Genomic DNA, 17,248 nt, shown 5'->3' with positions numbered 1-17,248 from the left:
TTCGTTCCTTTGTCGTTTGTCCCATTCTTGTGCGTTCAGTGAAACCAGCTTCCGCCATCCAAATGGCTTGTGAATAAGTGGGAAAACACGGCTCTCTGTGCTCACTGGCGGACGGAAGGATGAGCCCCGCACAGCCAGCGTCCCTGGCAGGAGAGCCCGGCCGTGTGCCTCATCCAGAGCCGCCGTTACCATGGCACCGCCACTTGCCACATCTCTGGCCGCCAGCAAAGTCGCGGAGGAGATACGGGGGGGGGGGGGGGAGGTGCGGGGGGGGGGGGGCTTGGGCAGGTGGAAGCCGTTGAAATTTCCTGCGCTAGCCTGCACGTGGGTGCACACAGATGGGCCGACAGGAGGAACGGCCCTGAAGAGTAAAGAGGAAAACACAGCGAGATCCAGTCTCTCCGGGCCCCAGCCAGGAGGAGGGTAAAGGAGCATCGGGTGCTGGGCTGTCATGGGACAAGTCCTCACTCACCTAGGCAGAGAGCCAAGGGAGGCCCTCCCGGCAGATGGCTGCAGGAAGAGCAGCAGGGCTATGTTGACGTCGCTGCCGCTCTTCCAGTGGGTACAGCGCAGAGGCCTCCCCACGCACAGTCACACCCAGAGGCGGCTGCGTTACTCCTTTCAGAACAAATAGCCGAGGCCGGCGCTGTGGTTTTTTTTCTTTGAATGTGGGGCTTTCAGAGGGAAGGAACCACAACGTACTGACTCGGGAGCTGGTGCGCGGAAGCCGCCTTCCCTCTCCATGTAGCAAGTGCACCCCTTGGAGGATGCCTGGACAAAGAACTCTTCCTGGCCTTTCCTGGAGAACTTGGGGAATTGTGGGGGGACACGGCCAGAACCAAGGGCACGATTCCCACTAGGGGGGGTCTTCTCTGTAATAGCAAAACTTTGTCACCTTTCCTACTGAGGGAGGGGGGAGGTGACCAGAGACAACCCTGGGCCAGCCGATTGCAGCGTTCTTGTCTCCCGGCAGCTGGAACGTCAGCCCCAGAGCTGGTGGAAGAACCCTGGCACCAGGCTGCCCCACCGAGCCACAGACCCTTAGGGACTGTGGGATTGTTGGGAAAGTTTGCAGACCATTTGCCCCCAGCCGTGTATGTAGAAACAACGAACACACCCTGGATAAACACACACAATTTTTTGCAGGTGAAGGGAAGTGCCGTTGTAGTTGGCAGGGTGTTGTTAACTCACAGGCAATGCGTCGTTACGTGGTCTCAGCGAACAGACCGGAAGCGGTCAGCCTCTGCATGTCCTTGACATTCAGTAGAAGTCCTGCCACTCAGAAGGGGCAAGAGCGGCTGACTGCAGGCGCAGGCGGGGTCTGCCAGTAGCCCTCAGGGTTCCAGTTGCTCTGTCTGCAGGAAAGCTGAGGCGCCCCCTGGAGGCTTGGCAAATGCAGAGATCTTGACAGTGACCTCGGATCCTTTTTGGCTCCATCTGTTCTACTCCTGGACTGAGCTGTAGCACCAGCTCCCCGTGCGAGGCAGGAACGGGTCACAGTTGCCTCCCTCCCTTCCAAGGGAGACTCTTGTTTTTCTTTTCCTGCTTGCCTGCCAGAACCATCACCAGGGCTGTGGACTGTGGGGAAGGCTGCCGTGGGCTTACTCAGTGAGTTGCCAGCGTTATTACATTTCTGGCACGAGTTAGGTGGAGATGGAGCACTTCCCCACATGTTGTGATTCGTGTCGGGGGTCCCCCAGGCCTAAACTGAGCCTTGGCTTAGACCAAGTCTGCCAAAGACAGGTCGAGAAGTCACTCGTGGTTCATCACAGGGCACGCACTGTGTTTAGAGGGGGACAGGCTTTGTAACGGCACTGGGTCTCCTGTCTTCCCACAAATCTGCAAACAATTTGGTACACTCCATTGTCTAAAAAAAAAATCACCACTCAAGTTGAACAACCTGGTTATTAATTATCGAAGTGAAAATATTTTTCACATTAAAAACTGACCACAGGGTGGATTATTTGGTAACACATGTTTAGAAAACCAATTTAATGGAACCGCCATGAGCTTGTCCTAGCAGCAGAAGTGTTGCAGGAGGTGAGAGAATTGACCGGGGCACATAGAGTGAACAGAGTCAGACGCATTGAACACACTGCAAGGAGGCAGCAGGACAGGTGGGGCTGATGCCCTCCAAGCCCAGGGGACGCCTGCAGCGCAGTCCCTTCTTGTTGGAGTGACTCTGTTGCCGCGTGCTTGGAAGGGCAGCAGGCTGTCCACTGCGGAGTGGACTACAGTCCGGGAAGCACACTGTACCTGCAGGATTTTCTCAGGGTGAATTTCCTCTGGTCCAACAGGTTCTCCCAGGTGCTTCCTGTCTGGGTGGAGGTTGTCTTTAGCTTAGGGACTCTGCCAAGCGCCCTGGGACCACCGTCCACAGAAGTGCTCTGATAGACACAGCATAGCAGGCATTTGTCTTCATTTATCCATCCTGATTCAGTGAACACTGGGCTGCATACGCAAGGCATCTGCTTTTCAAGCCATCTCTGTGTCCTGTTCACTTACACAAACATTCTCCCACATACGTTCAGGATCCTTATATCTTCTCCGATTCTCTATAGATGCTTTTCTTTCTTTTTGACCTATTTCCAGCCTCCCACGAATAAGTTTTATTCAGCCATACTGACCTCATCATGTAGACATTTAATAGAATGAAATGCAAGATTTTCCTCTCATTTTTCGGTTGAACAGATTGAATCTTATGTTCAGTTACGCAATGGTTTGGAGACAATTCAGTGTGTTTGGATTTTGATTGTTTCGTGAAAGACTTTCAAATTGAACTCTAGGTCAGAACAGCTATGAATTATAGAAATTATATGTACAAGTATTTCTTGGAATACAGGAAAATTCAAGTCACAGTTCAAAGAGTAGTAGTGAGTATGATGCAACCTTAATGCACATTACGGTGGCCCAGAAGCTAGCCATTGCCACACACAACGAGCCATGCGACACACACAGCTAGCCATGCGACACACAGCCAGCCATGCGACACACATAGCCATGCAACACACAGCCAGCCATGTGACACACACAGCCAGCCATGCGACACACAGCCAGCCATGCGACACACATAGCCATGCAACACACAGCCAGCCATGCGACACACACAGCCAGCCATGCGACACACACAGCTAGCCATGCAACACACAGCTAGCCATGCAACACACAGCCAGCCATGCGACACACACAGCTAGACATGTGACACACAGCTAGCCATGTGATACACAGCCAGCAGTGTGACACACAGCCAGCCATGCAATGCACAGCCAGCCATGTGACATATGGCTAGCCATGCGACACACAGCTAGCCATGCGACATACAGCCAGCCATGTGACACATGTGTCCAGGCATGTGACACACAGCTAGCCATGCAATACACGCCAACCATTGGCCATGTGGCCAAGTAGCAAGGACATCCCAGTGAACGACAAGTTGTCCTATGTAGGAAATACTCTGTAAATCAAGAACTCTCTGGAAGAGGGAGCAACTTGCAAGTTCCAGAACTGAACGGAGGATTGTGGTATTTATTGAGGTGCACATCAACTAATCTTTAAGCTTCACCTAGACCTGAGTGTATGAGTCCATTTTCCATTGTTGTAGCGAAACTTGCAAAGAATACAGGTTTCGTAAGCTGGAAGTCCAAGGTCAGGTGGTGCCATGGAATTGGTCTGTGGTGAGGCCCAAGGGTAGCTGGCCCTGTGGTGGGGGTGCTTGCAAGAGAGAGATGGGGAAATCCCATGGACCCTCCCCAGGGTCCACCCCCAGTTAAATAAGGACCCCCGTAGGCCCCGCCTCCTCCCATCCATCTGCCACACTGAGGCCCACGCCTCCCACACCTGAACTTTTTGGGGAAATCCGTATCCAAACCCGAGTGCTGAGTCTGTCAGGGAGAGTTCTCAGCGTTCCGGAATGTGATGAAGGTCTTTCTGTGCTACATCAGGAATCCTGGGATACTTGGCAAATCTGGAAGCCCTGAAACGGGAGGCAATTCTGGGATGACTTCTGAGGGGCCCTGGGTGTGAGTGTTTGGGTGGTGGCTTTTCTTTGGGGACACAGTTGAGTTCATTGCTGGGCCATGCAGTGTCCCTCTTACGTCTGATTTTACTCACTCTTGCTCAACCCAGTGTTGCAGGTGTCTGCCCGTCTGGCTCCAGTGGAGGGCATTTCTTCCAGCCGCTGTGTGGCGTCCATTCGTGTGCACCTGCTGCATCTCATGTGTCCATCTTCCTAATGATAGACAGCTGGGGTGCCTCTGTGACGATGATGAGTGTTTCAGCTGTGTTCTTTTAGGACCAGGAGGAGAAGGTGTTGGGGCGGTGCAGGCTGAGAACCCTGCATCTTGCCAGCTGGCTTTCTGTGGCCCTCCTGGGCCATCTGAGTGACCCTTTTGTCTCAGTTTTCTCATGTTGGCCAGCCTCCTGAGTGTTTTAAGTTGCACGTCTCTGGTGCTAGTGAGAGCAAATCTTCATGCAGGTTACTTGGCTATGTGGATTTCCTTCTCTGTATATTGCCTCACTATCTTGGCTTTGTTTTGTTTGGACATTTTTCCCTTTCAATTTATAGCATCCCCTTTTATTCTCTAAATGTAATCCCATCATTGGTCTTAGATATTGGAAGTATCTTCTCCCTAATGTTTTAGTTGTGCTTTAGCTTTGATTATCTTTCTTTATTTAACAAAAATCCTTAAATCCTTAAACCGATTTGATGTGGTCAAATCAGTCTACAGTTTCACCTATAAGTTGTTTTGTGGGTTTTGTTTAAGAAATGTTCTGCTGCTCCCAAGGTCACAGAGATGTTCTGTTAGCCAGTGGCTTTGACTGTCACGTCCAGGCTTGAATCCATTGGAGAGCACCATCGTTTGCGTGCGAGACCGACACCTGCCATCGTTCGTCCCCACACGGAGCCAGCCTTCTCCACACCTGCTAATTCGCATTTCATGATTTGATCAGGTTCCCGTTTCTGGATGTGAGTTAGTTTATAGTGTAAAATTGGAGGAGCGTTTTTAGCGATCTCAGCAATCGGTAGCTTGAACATAGAGTTCTGTGCTGCGAGGGCAGGGGCAGCCCGCAGGGGTGAGCAGGGACTGTTGCCCGTGGGCTACGCTCTGTGTGGCTGACGTCGTGGATGAGTGACGTCTCGACCTCAGACACTGGCATGAATACCGGACACTCCTCTTCACACACTGGGTCTTGAAAGATACGGACGTCTTCGTTGCTAAACATCCCAAATGTTTATCCTCCTCCAAAGTGTATTTTCTGATTCTGAACTTGAATTTCTGAGTCTGTTCTTGAGCTGTTTGGCACTGAAATGATGGAGAAGCACTTTCCAGAGTCTGGAAATGAGACGTGGAAGGCTCAAGGGATGCGATTCCCCTGCACCCAAGCGTCGTCAAGGCTTCTGTAAAAAACGGTTTGGTCACCAGGTAGAGACGTCGCAGGTCCAGGGAGAAGACAGCCAGGAACTGAGCTGGACCGGACAGCAGCTGTGCGGGAATCCTGCACGACCTGGGCCAGGGACAGCTCCCCTTGGCTTGAGAGGATGCGCCTGCTCTTTCTGAGTGTTCCGGCCGCTGTCTTGCTAGCATAACCCCTGAGGCTCTTGGAAGCTAGGAAGTGATGTGCATTTTGACGGGTTAGGGTGTGTGGTTTCCATTTGTATTTGTGATGTATCGGATAGTTTGTTTTAATTCACTCACCCAAGCTTTTTCTCCTTTAAAAACAAAAAAACACCCTTGGCTGCCTGTGTTTTGTAGCTACGCAGTTTGCCTATTCATAGAACTACAGATTTTGTGTGTCACGCGTGCTGCTTTAGCTGACATGGGACATTTGTTTCATTTGGTGTTTACAGCTCGGCTGTTTGCCTAATGGTTCTTGGCATCTGTCGGTGCTGTCGGAGAGCTGGATGACAGGTTTAATCCAATCCAGGAACACGGCGTTTGGCGTCTTTGTCCAGGATTCTGAGTCATAGGGTCAGAGTTTGGCGCCGAGAGTGTGTGTTCTTGTTCCGTGTCTCCTCTGCTTTGTCTTAGAGAAGTGAAGAACCGGGCCGGCACATGGCCCCAGTGCAGCTGTCAACCTCTGCTCACCCTGGCGCCCCCCCCCGGCTGTGGTGCTGCACGGGGCAGAGCGCCCGGGGAAGGAAGAGGTCTTCAGGCCAGCTCAGAGTCCCTGCAAAAGAGCCCCGGGGACGCAGGTGACCTGGTCCCACTCTGGCCTCTTGGGCAACGGAGCCCCAGAAACGTGGCTACCCCAAGAGTAAAACTGCCCAGTGCTTTTCAAAGATTTCATCCGAAACAGAATTCTTTCATGAATAATTTCATATCAATCCTATGTGGCCGTGAGAATATTTTGGATAGATTGGATTAAATGAAATATTAATGACACCCATTTCCTATTTTAACTTTTTTTTTTTAGAAAAATTTCAATTATTGATTTATTTGCAAGACAGAGTTACAGAGAGAGAGGGAGAGAGATCTTCCAACTGATGGCTCACTCCCCGGATGGCCACAAAGAGCTGGGGCTGGATCAGGCCAAAGCCAGGAGCCTGGAACTCCATCCAGGTCTCCTACATGGGTGGCAGGGGCCCAAGCACTTGGGCCATCTCCACTGCTTTCCCAGGTGCATTAGCAGAGAGCTGGATCAGAAGTGGAGCAGCCGGGGCTTGAACCGGCTCTCACATGGAATACTGGCATTGAAGGCAGTAGCTGGCTGCCACAACGCTGGCCTCTCTTTTTTCCTTTTTTTAGTGTGGCCACTAGAAGACATGAACTTAACCCTGTGTCTCCCCTCCTACTGTTATTGGGCAGCGCTGGTGTGGGACACTGGAATTCGTCTGTAAGCAATGTGATAAGCACGAGACATTCATGATGGATTAAATACAGACGACTCCTTGTCCTAGGGGCTCTCACACTGCAAACATTTGATCAACTCTCGTGTCACAGTGTTTGTCTAGTGAGGTTTTCAAAAACGCCCAGGTGCTGCAGGTAATTGGGCAGAGTCTTTCAAGGATGCCGGGGAGCAAGGAGGCCCCAGGGTTAGCAGATACACAGCTGTCATGAAGCGCTGAGTGTGCGCAGGCGGGCACGGGCGTGTACCCCCGTGTTCTCCAGTGGGGTCCTCTAAATGCCCACACTGGGGAGGCGGTATCCTCTTGCACCTATGAGAAAGTGAGGGCTGAGGATTGGAGTAGCACGCCGCCAAACAGCGTTCAGAGTGAAATACGTGTCACGTGGCCTGACCCCGGCTGCTTGTCTGAATCCACCAAAGGAGGATGGCTATGGTGCTCTTTCAACAGAGAGTGCATAGTGGCCGATGGCAAACCAGGCCTTGGCAGAATTAAAAGGCAATCAAAGAGATGGCTAGGGCAGACAGTGTGGGAGAGAGGTGCAAGGCAGCCCGTGTGCACCACGCGGCCTGGAGGGCGCTTCTTTCTCTGATGCCTTTACTAGGCAACGCATCTCCAAACAAAGCCACTCCCCCTCCCCTGTGCTTGGGTGTCCTGCTGGGAGGACGTAAAAGGTGTGAGAACAAAGCACCAAGGGAGATGCCCAGGACAGCATACTGGAGAATTGTTGAGACAGAAAGCAGTTCAGGGTTGCCAGAACCCAGAGTGGGCGGAGGGGGCCGAGCCCCTTCCCAGAGATGCGTGGGAACACGTCGAGGGTCGTGGAAACATCCATGCCCTCGTCGAGGTGCTGGTTATGAGACTCCGTACGTTTGTCGTAAGTCCTTGAAGTGTACTTGAAATTAAGGACTTTTATTGCACGTTTTGTCTTAAGCAGAAAGAAAATCTTTAAGCACGTTAAAACCTGTGCTAGCGTTTTGGTTCTTTGGAGTCTGACTCAGACCAGGCAGGACTTGGAATCTCCAAGGTGACAGAAGACAAAACCCAGCTCCAGGGCGAGAGGCCCCCATGAGAGGACGATCGATGGCTGGGGCAGTTCTGGAGTGCTCCTTCCCCTCCTAGCTGAGTTCCTCCCCAGATGCAGCTCTTGGTCCTCAGACACCGGAAAGGAGGCCATCTTTCCGAACCTGCATGTCTGTGGGCAAGCTGTGAGCAAATCAAAGAGAAGCTGGATTGGCTCTTAAAGGAAATCCTGCTTGCCTGGAAGAACCATACATCCACCCATGCAGACAACGGGGAAGATCGGTTTTATACGCCTGATGAGCCTCACTTGTTATCAACATTTCAGATTCTCTTAAAAGCAGAGGATGTGGATTAGGCCTGAAACGTGTGCTTTGGAGAAGCAGATGTCCTGTGACTGCCCGGTTGGTTCTAGTGTTAAAAGTTTGAAAGTCAGACTCATACCGAGGATTTTTGCAGAGTGAAGCAGTTATGTGAACTATTCGCTAATTGTTATTTCGCCTACAGTATTCAGTTGGACTGGGTTTTTCAGATCATCGTGTTTTTGGCAGCAAGTAAGTGACAGTTGTCTGAAATGGGCTTAGACAATAGGGACATCACTGGCTCCTGTGTCTGGAATTCTAGCGACAGCAGGTTCAGGGTTGGCATTGCCTGCTTTCCCGCTCTCTCACAGGGCTGCTGCAGCTCAGGGTGGGTTCTCTCCTGGGGGCGGGGGGGCTGCTAAGATCTAGTTAGCCCCTGCGGGAAGAGAGAGGGTTCTTTCAGGAAGCCCTGGCTGCAGAGCGATGAAGGACTTTCCCCCGAAGCCCTTTCTCCCTGGCCCAAACTGGGTCATGTGCCCATTTCTCACTGGCTCACTTTGGGCCACGTTGTTTCAAATTGGGTCCCATGGACCCGGTCACGGACATAGAGATGGATTGCCTGCCCCGTACGTGGAAGCAGAGCCAGCTCCCCTGAGAGTCGGAATGAATCACTTGTGTTTGTCGGGGAGGGGGCTGGGCATGGAGAGGATGCTGTGGGAAAGAGCAGGGGCGACAGTACTGAGTCAGCACAGGTACACTAGTGTCTGAAATCCACCTGTTTAAATAGATACTTACTTTAAGAGAATATGTATAGCCAAAAAGGAGAAATTAAAAGATACCATAATCCTACTGCCCCTGAGAAATGATACAGGGATACTTTTATTTATTTATTTTTTCTTGGAAGCCTTTTATTTAAGGCATACAAACTTCATGCATGGCATAGGAATAACTTTAAGAACATAGTGATTCTTTCCACCCTAGCCACCCTCCCACCCTCTTCCTCCTCCCTGTCCTATTCCCATTCTTATTTTTTACTAAGATCTGTTTTCAATTAACTTTATACACATAAATTATACTGAGTAAAGAGTTCAACAAAGAGTATGACCAAAAAAAAAAAAAAACAAAACAAAAAAAACAAACCTGTTCCTCAACAGTCGAGACAAGAGCTGTTCAAAGTCATTGTTTCTCTAAGTGTCAATTTCATTTCTATAGATTACCTTTTAGGTGCTCTATTAGTTATCACAGATCAAGGAGAACACATGGTGTTTGTCCTTTCTGACTGGCTTAGTTCACTAAGTGTGGTGTTTCCCAGTTTTATTTATTGTGCTGCCGAACCAAAGGCTTCCTTCCTCCCTCCCTCCCTCCCTTCCTCCTTCTCTCTCTCTCTTTCTTTCTTTCTCTTTTTTTTCCCTTTTCTTTTTACTGCTGTTTGTACTCCACAGTGTACATATCCCACAATTTCTTTATCCAGTCGTCAGTTGATGGGCATCTGGGTTGATTCCACATCTTAGCTGTTGTGAATTGAGCTGCAATAAACATGGAGGTGTAGATCACTCTTTCACATGCTGATGTCATTTCCCTTGGGTGAATTCACAGGAGTGGGATGGCTGGGTCATATGGTGGGTCTATATTCAGTTTTCTGAGGTATCTCTAAACTGTCTTCCACAGTGGCTGTACCAATTTACATTCCAACCAATTGGATTAGGGTACCTTTTTCTCCACATCCTCGCCAGCATCTGTTGGTGGTAGATTTCTGTATGAAAGCCATTCTAACTGGGGTGAGGTGGAACCTCATTGTGGTTTTGATTTGCATTTCCCTGATGGCTGGTGATCTTGAGCATTTTTTCACGTGTCTGTTGGCCATTTGGATTCCTCTTGGAAAAATGCCTGTTTAAGTCCTTTGCCCATTTCTTAACTGGGTTGTTTGTTTTGTTGAGTTTCTTGATCTCTTTACTGGGTTGTTTGTTTTGTTGAGTTTCTTGATCTCTTTATAGATTCTTGTTTTAATCCTTTATAAATTACATAGTTTGTAAGTGATTTCTTCCATTCTGTTGGATGCCTCTTCACTTTGCTTAGTGTTTCTTTTGCAGTGTAGAAGCTTCTCAATCTGATGTAATCCAATTTGTCAATTTTGGCTTTGATTGCCTGTGCCTCTGGGGTCTTTTTCAAGAACTCTTTGCCTGTACCAAGGTCCTGTAGGGTTTCTCCAGTGTTCTCTGATAGTTTGATGTTGTTGGTTCATAGATTTAGGTCTTTAACCCATGTTGAGTGGATTTTTGTGTGAGGTGTGAGGTAGGGGTCTTGCTTCATACTTCTGCATGTGGCGATCCAGTTTCACCAGCACCATTTGTTGCTTCAGGGATTGATTTTAGTTTCTTTGTCAAAGATAAGTTGGTTGTAGATGTGTTTGTGGAGTTTGTATCCTGTTCCATTGGTCTATCCATCTGTTTTTGTACCAGTACCAGGCTGTTTTGATAATAAATTGCCCTGTAGTATGTCTTGAAATCTGGTATTGTGATGCCTCCAGCTTTGTTTTTGTTATCTAAGATTGCTTTAGCTATTCCGGGTCTCTTGTGCCTCCATATGAATTTCAGCATCGTTTTTTCTATATCTGAGAAGAATGTCCTTAGTATTTTGATTGACATCACATTGAATCTGTAAATTGCTTTTGATAATATGAACATTTTGATGAGACTGATTCTTCCAATCCATGAACACGGAGGATTTTTCTGTTTTTTTTTTGTGTGTGTCCTCTTCCATTTCTTTCTTTAAAGCTTTGTAATTCTCATCGTAGAGATCTTTGACATCTTGGTTAAATTTATTCCAAGGTATTTGATTTTTTTTGTCACTATTGTGAATGGGCTTGATCTTAGAAGTTCTTTCTGAGCTGTGGCATTGTCTATGTATACAAAGGCTGTTGACTCTTGTGTGTTGATTTCATATCTTGCCACTTTTACCAAACTCTTTTATAAGTTCCGATAGTCCTTAGTGGAGTCCTTTAGATCCGCTATATATAGAATCATGTCATCTGCAAACAGAGATAGTTTGACTTCCTCCTTCTCAATTTGTATACAAGGATACTTTTCAACAATAAAGTAAATACTGTATTCTGCATACTGCAGATGTAGTGTAGCATGGTGTTATCGACCTCCTGGCTCATGTACTCACTGTGTGTCCTCCTTGGATAAGCTGTTTAACTTTCCTATACTGTCATTTCCTCTCTGTAATGGGCGTATGTGTAAGTAGCATCTGTGTAAGTTCCTGTAGTTCAGGGCCAGCAAACTATATTCTGTACCAGACCTGGCTCACCACCTGTTTTGGTAAGTAAAGTTTTTTTGGAACCATTTCTGTGTCATCCATGGCCACTTTCAGACTGTAATGGCAAAGTCAAGTAATTCCAGCAAAGAAGTTGTAGCTCACAAACAAAGAATATTCCCTACCTGGTCCTTTGCAGAAAGTGCCGACTGCTGAACTGGACCCTGGGACCTCTCTTGTCTTGTCAAAATCTGAGGTAGGAGTGGGCGTTTGGCCTGGTGTTTAGACCCTGCACGTGATGCCGCGTCTCACATTGGAATGCCTGAGTTTGGGTCTTGGCTGTGCTCCTAATGCCAGATTCCCCAGAATGTGCACCCTTGGAGGCAGCAGTGATGGTTCACACTGGGTCTCTGCCACCCACATGGGAGAACCAGATTGAGGTCCCAGCTTTGCCCTTGGCTCAGTGCCAACCATTGGGGTCATTGAGGTGAACCAATTGATGGGAACTCTCTCTCTCTCTCTCTCTCTCTGTGTGTGTGTGTGTGTCTGTCCATCTATGTTAAAAACCTACCCTGTCATAATTCTGGGGTCACATAATGACTGAAGATCTGGCCAGGAAACAGGGGTGTCTGCAGAGCTCACAGGAAGATGGCCATGTTCATGTTTGGTCTCTCTTAGAAGCAGTTAGGAACCTGGAATGGAGCAGCCCTCTTATCCAGGGGTTCTACATCTGGGGACCCAACCAACTGAACCTACTCCCAAACAACTACTTACATAGCATTTACGTTGTGTGGGCTGTTACAAGTAACTAGGGATGATTGAGCGTATACAGGAGGGTGGCGGGGGATTGTGCACACCTAATACACCATGTTATCCCGGAGACTTGAGCATATGTGGGTTTTATCATCTGTGGGGGGTCCTGAAGCTGTCCCCCTCCACTGCTGGGGACAACTGCAGCTGAGGTGTTTAAATGCCAGGTGTCTGCTGAATTGACCGGAGATCTTGAAATCCATGAAGTCTGGTTTCCACTCAACTCTGGGAAGTTGATATTGGGGCCTGATGGGAGCGAACTTGCTGAGTCTCATCTAGTGGGTAGAATCATGGCTGAGGCACAAAACAAGACTGAAGAAGAAACAGAAGAGAACCCGTGTTCCCTGTGGATTTTTGGATCTTTGAAAAGGAAGCCGTTGTCACCTCCCTGTGTGCTGAGTGGACAGTGAATTGATGTGGGCAAGAGTGGGCTAATCGGGGACCCCCAGAGAGAACAAGGCTAATCCAGGCAGACCCCAGTGTGAGTGCAAGGAGAGAACCAGCAGGATAAGCCAGCAGTGCTGCTTCATGGAGGAAAACTGTCCTCATGCTCTAGGTGGTCTGAATCCTGAACTTAATCACACCTGAAAATCTAGATTCTTTTTGTCCAGTCCAATTTATCTAGAATGATTTGACTCAAACCTAACTTTTTCCCACAACAACATCTTAACTGCAGATCCAGTTCTTGGTCAAGTGCATGGTGTCTTCTCTAAAAAGAATTGGAAATGACCATCAACTCAAGAATTTTTCTGGAATAAAAAGCTTGCTGTAGATCCAGCATTGCCACGTAGGGGTTAAGCACAGGAGACCTCCAATCAAAGATCAGTCTCAGATCCTGGCTGGGCCACTGCTCCTGTCCTGGTCTTTAGCCCTTAATGTCTAAGCCTTGATTTTCATATCTATAAAATGGGACTAATAAAAGCACTAATTTGACGGAGCTTGGGTGAGAATTAGATGAAATAATCCATGTTAAGTACAAATATACACTCTTGGATGTCAGCCCTTTTAGCTTGGGTAAAATAGAGCAACTAATCACACAAAATATTTTTAACCAAATAATAACTTTGTTCTTATATTCTTCTTTTATATATATATAGTCTTGCTTATTTTGAAAGCAGCAGAGGTGAAAGTAGATAAACAAAAATCCTTTACTGGGGTCTTGGACGTCAGAAAGGTAGCTCAGGGAACATTTTTACGGGGCAGCGTGGTAGTTAGGATCTAGGTCAACGTGCTGCCCAGAGACGCAGGACACACAGTGACAGGAAGGAGAAGGTGTCGCTTCTCCTGACACATACGCACGACATGCAGGTCGTCTCGGTGCTGGACACAGGGCCGCCCACTGTTGGAAAAGAGCCTGGAAAATCGGACTCTCGCTAGACAGGCTGCTCCCAGATTCTGAGGATCCTGTTCTCAGGGCCAGGAGGGCCTGCTCACAGTAGGAAGTCCACAGATAAGGCGAACGGCCTGTGTGCCCCAGAAAGCAGAGAGGGCTTTACATGCTGCCCCCACGGAGGAACTATGAGTGTGTGAGGAGAGAGTTGTGCTTACCCTCGTGTGATCATAGACAGCGAAATGTGCATTGAAATATCACAAGGCACCCACTAAACATGTCAATTAGGAAGAAAAGGAGAGGAGGGGGAGGGGAGGGGAGAGAGGAAGGATCCCTAGCAGTCTTCCCTGGGCACTGTCATGGGAATTACTGTTGTTTCCTTGATGTTGATTTTTTTTAAAGATTTTATTTATTTATTTGAGAAGTAGAGTTACAGACAGTGAGAGGGAGCGACAGAGAGAAAGGTCTTCCTTCCGTTGGTTCACTCCCCAAATGGCTGCAATGGCTGGAGTTGTGCTGATCGAAGCCAGGAGCCAGGAGTTTCTTCCACGTCTCCCACGTGGGTGCAGGGGCCCAGGGACTTGGGCCATCTTCTACTGCTTTCCCAGGCCACAGCAGAGAGCTGGATTGGAAGAGGAGCAGCCGGGACTAGAACCGGGGCCCATATAGGATGCCGGTGCCGCAGGCTGAGGATTAACCTACTGTGCCACAGCACCGGCCCCTCCTTGATGTTGATTTTTAAAACACATAATCATTGTGTGTTCCACGAAGCAGATAAAACAATACTATTTGGACAATGACACATTGCTGTCCTGTCAGTCCAGTTATAGGATACGTCCTAATATGAGAGCTGTTAATTACAGAGGAAAATGTCTGTGTAGAAGAAACACAGCACTGGGAAGACTCAGGAAAACAAGGTGATCTAAAGATACTCATTTGCAGTCTTGTGTGTGTCTTTCCCTGGTGCAGGCGTAGGCAGGGGCTATCTAACCTGCCTCGTTGAGTCTCATCTGATGGACAAGTCGCCCTCAGTGGGAGTTTACTCCAAGTCACGGGTTTGTGGCTGCTCATGGAGAAACTTTTGGCACAAAGGCTTGGGAAATGTGCAAGATTTCCACTGCATCTGGGCCAGAGCTGGAGTGGGGTAAACAGACAGAAGGGGGTCCTGTCTTCTGTGCTCAGAATTCCTTCTTCATAGAACAGAAACGGCTGGCATCCTGCTGAAGGGGCCCCAGCTTCCTGTTTCCCAGACGGTTCCTGAACACCAGCCACTTTGCTTGGTGCCACAACACAGTCCCCAGCCCACCAGGCCTCGGGAGCTCCTGAGGGCGAGAGAAGTAGACCCTTGAGGCCTGCCGTCGTGTGGGTGCTCGGTAGGTTAGAGGTCCGGGGAGCAGAGGGGCAGATCCAGGAGCCACAGTTCGGTCCGAGGTGAGGAGAGACCTCCCTGGGGAGGTGAGATCAGGGGCAGGGAGCTCGAGGACCTCCACACGTGGGGGCAGCCTGTGCACGAGGGAGGGTGCGGCTCTGGGTGCTGCAGGGGGCAGGGCTCTGCGGCCTCAGCACACTGGGCCAGGTTTGCTCTGCAGCTCTGTTTGGCTAACAGCAGTATTTTGGAATCAAAATGAAGAAAGGGGCATCTTGAACGGCCAAATAGAGGTGTTTTTTCCTTAGACCGCATTTCCTTCGACCTAAAGGAGCCGGATTCCCATGAACAGGCGAAAGCAGAATCCTACCTTTGGTGCTCACTCTTGTACTTCACGTTATTTTGTCAAACTAAGATTCGAGGACCGAGCCCAGCCCTGTGGCACAGCAGGTTAAGCCACAACCTAAGAGCTGGCATCCCACAGAAGTGTCAGTTCAAGTCCCAGCTGTTCTACTTTTAGTCCAGCTCCCTGCTAAAGTGCTTGGGAAGGCAGCAGAAGGTGGCCAAGTGCTTAGGCCCCGGCACCCACGTGGGAGACCCTGATGGAGTTCCAGGCTCCTGGCTTTGGCCTGGCCCAGCCTCAACCCTTGTGGGTGTTTGGGGTGTGAACCAGCTGATAGAACATCAGTCAGTCTCTTTCTCTGTCTCTCAGTCTGTCTTTCCCTCTCTCTCTGTAACTCTGCCTTTCAAATACATAAATAAATCTTTAAAAAAAAAAAAGGATTTGAGGACTAATGTAAAGACACTTGGCTGAATTTCACCTGCTGCTTTTTCCCCAATTCAAAAATGTTCCCGTAGATGCGCTGTGGAGCATGGGTTTTTCCCTGTTGACTTGGGGGAGTCCAGCTGAAAGTACTGCCGTTACCTTAAGCGCAGATTCCTGGGCAGCCACTCCGTATGTGTGAATGTGGCCGGCTCACGCCAGCAGCCGGGAATCGCGCCGGCTTTGAATCGGGTTGATGATGAGTCTGTACTGTGCAGCTGTTTCTTGCTGACCACCGCGACTGAAATGTGCTTTTCTTGTGTAGATCACTGTTACAGATGAGGAGGTTAGTAATCCGTCCTTTTTAGATCTGGTGAGAACTCCCCAAATGAGGAAGTGCACCCTTATACTTATGTTTGCTTGGTAAGTTGCAGTTACGATGGATTTAAACGCTTGTGTCAAATTTCCAACGTGCTCTCTCCTTGCAGTCCGGTCAAAGTCGCCTCTCACTGCGTTTCCCTGGTGTCGCCGCAGGTTCACCAGTGCGGTGGTGTACCAAGGACTTGTCATGCGCCTGGGGATCATTGGAGGCAACCTCTATATAGACTTCTTCATCTCCGGAGTGGTGGAGCTGCCGGGAGCGCTCCTGATCTTGCTGACCATTGAGCGCCTTGGACGTCGCCTCCCCTTTGCGGCCAGCAATATGATGGCAGGGGTGGCGTGCCTGGTCACTGCGTTCTTACCAGAAGGTAACCTCCCCCGGGTCTGCTGGATAGTCAGAGAACTTGAAAAACTTAAAATAATCAAGAGTGTGGAGCCACTTGTCCTTCAGAAATGGACCATGACCTCTCAGGCTTGGCACCACGCAAGCGTTAGTGATGCCACTCAGCTTTCTGCCCGTCGGTGTAAAGATGGTGGAGAGAAGGGGTTGGCTCTGTAGGTTTTTCAGTTTTCTCAGTGTTTAGGCCTGTTTGTAGATGAAATAGTGATTGTTCTAAATCTGATTTGTACTAGATGTCAGTTACTCCTAACCCTTTGGGTCTGAGTTTTGTGGCGCAGTGGGCGTGGTTTGATGGATTTCTGCTCTCATGCCAAGCACGAGGTCACAGGTGGAAGAAAGACCCCGTTCCTGACTTCAAATGGTTCAGGAGATACAGACATTTCAACACTGGCATAGAACTGCATGAGAAATGCACTCACGGGACCCTTTGCAAGACTGAGAAGTAGCAAAAGCAAAAAAAAAGTTGGGGGGAAGGATTAGTCCCTTGGGTGGAGAGGGTTGTCCCAGGCAAGCTTTGCGGAAGTGAGACGTGGACGTGCATAGAGAGTGGACTGTGCCCGACAGGGAGCAAGGGGAAGGGTGCTTCTCCAAAGCAGACACCTTTGTGGGTTCAGGAACTGAAGGCTGTTGGTTGTCTCCAGAAAGCAGACAAGGAGCCCTGAGAGAGGCTGCTCACTGGCCCTGCAGCTGGGCCAGCAGCTTGGGCACAGTCCTGTGACCCTTCGGAGGAGGGGGGGCAGCGTAGCAGCGGGGCAGTGGCTCTGGGGAGGCAGAGGT

At 49.3% G+C, this 17,248-nt stretch overlaps 1 protein-coding gene across 1 annotated transcript in view; it reads left to right on the top strand.

Moving 5' to 3' along the window:
• Window positions 1-17,248, top strand: part of SLC22A3 (solute carrier family 22 member 3) — a gene marked incomplete at its 5' end in the record, with an annotated part of 56,753 nt that overhangs the window by 23,958 nt on the left and 15,547 nt on the right. Inside the window, 2 exon segments of the mRNA NM_001082169.1 lie at window positions 16,016-16,113; window positions 16,225-16,439. Coding sequence (NP_001075638.1) covers window positions 16,016-16,113; window positions 16,225-16,439 — 313 coding nt within the window.

This window comes from Oryctolagus cuniculus, chromosome 5 (assembly GCF_964237555.1).
Source record: "Oryctolagus cuniculus chromosome 5, mOryCun1.1, whole genome shotgun sequence".
NCBI lineage: Eukaryota > Metazoa > Chordata > Mammalia > Lagomorpha > Leporidae > Oryctolagus > Oryctolagus cuniculus.
This window is presented reverse-complemented; position numbering and strand designations above follow the sequence as displayed.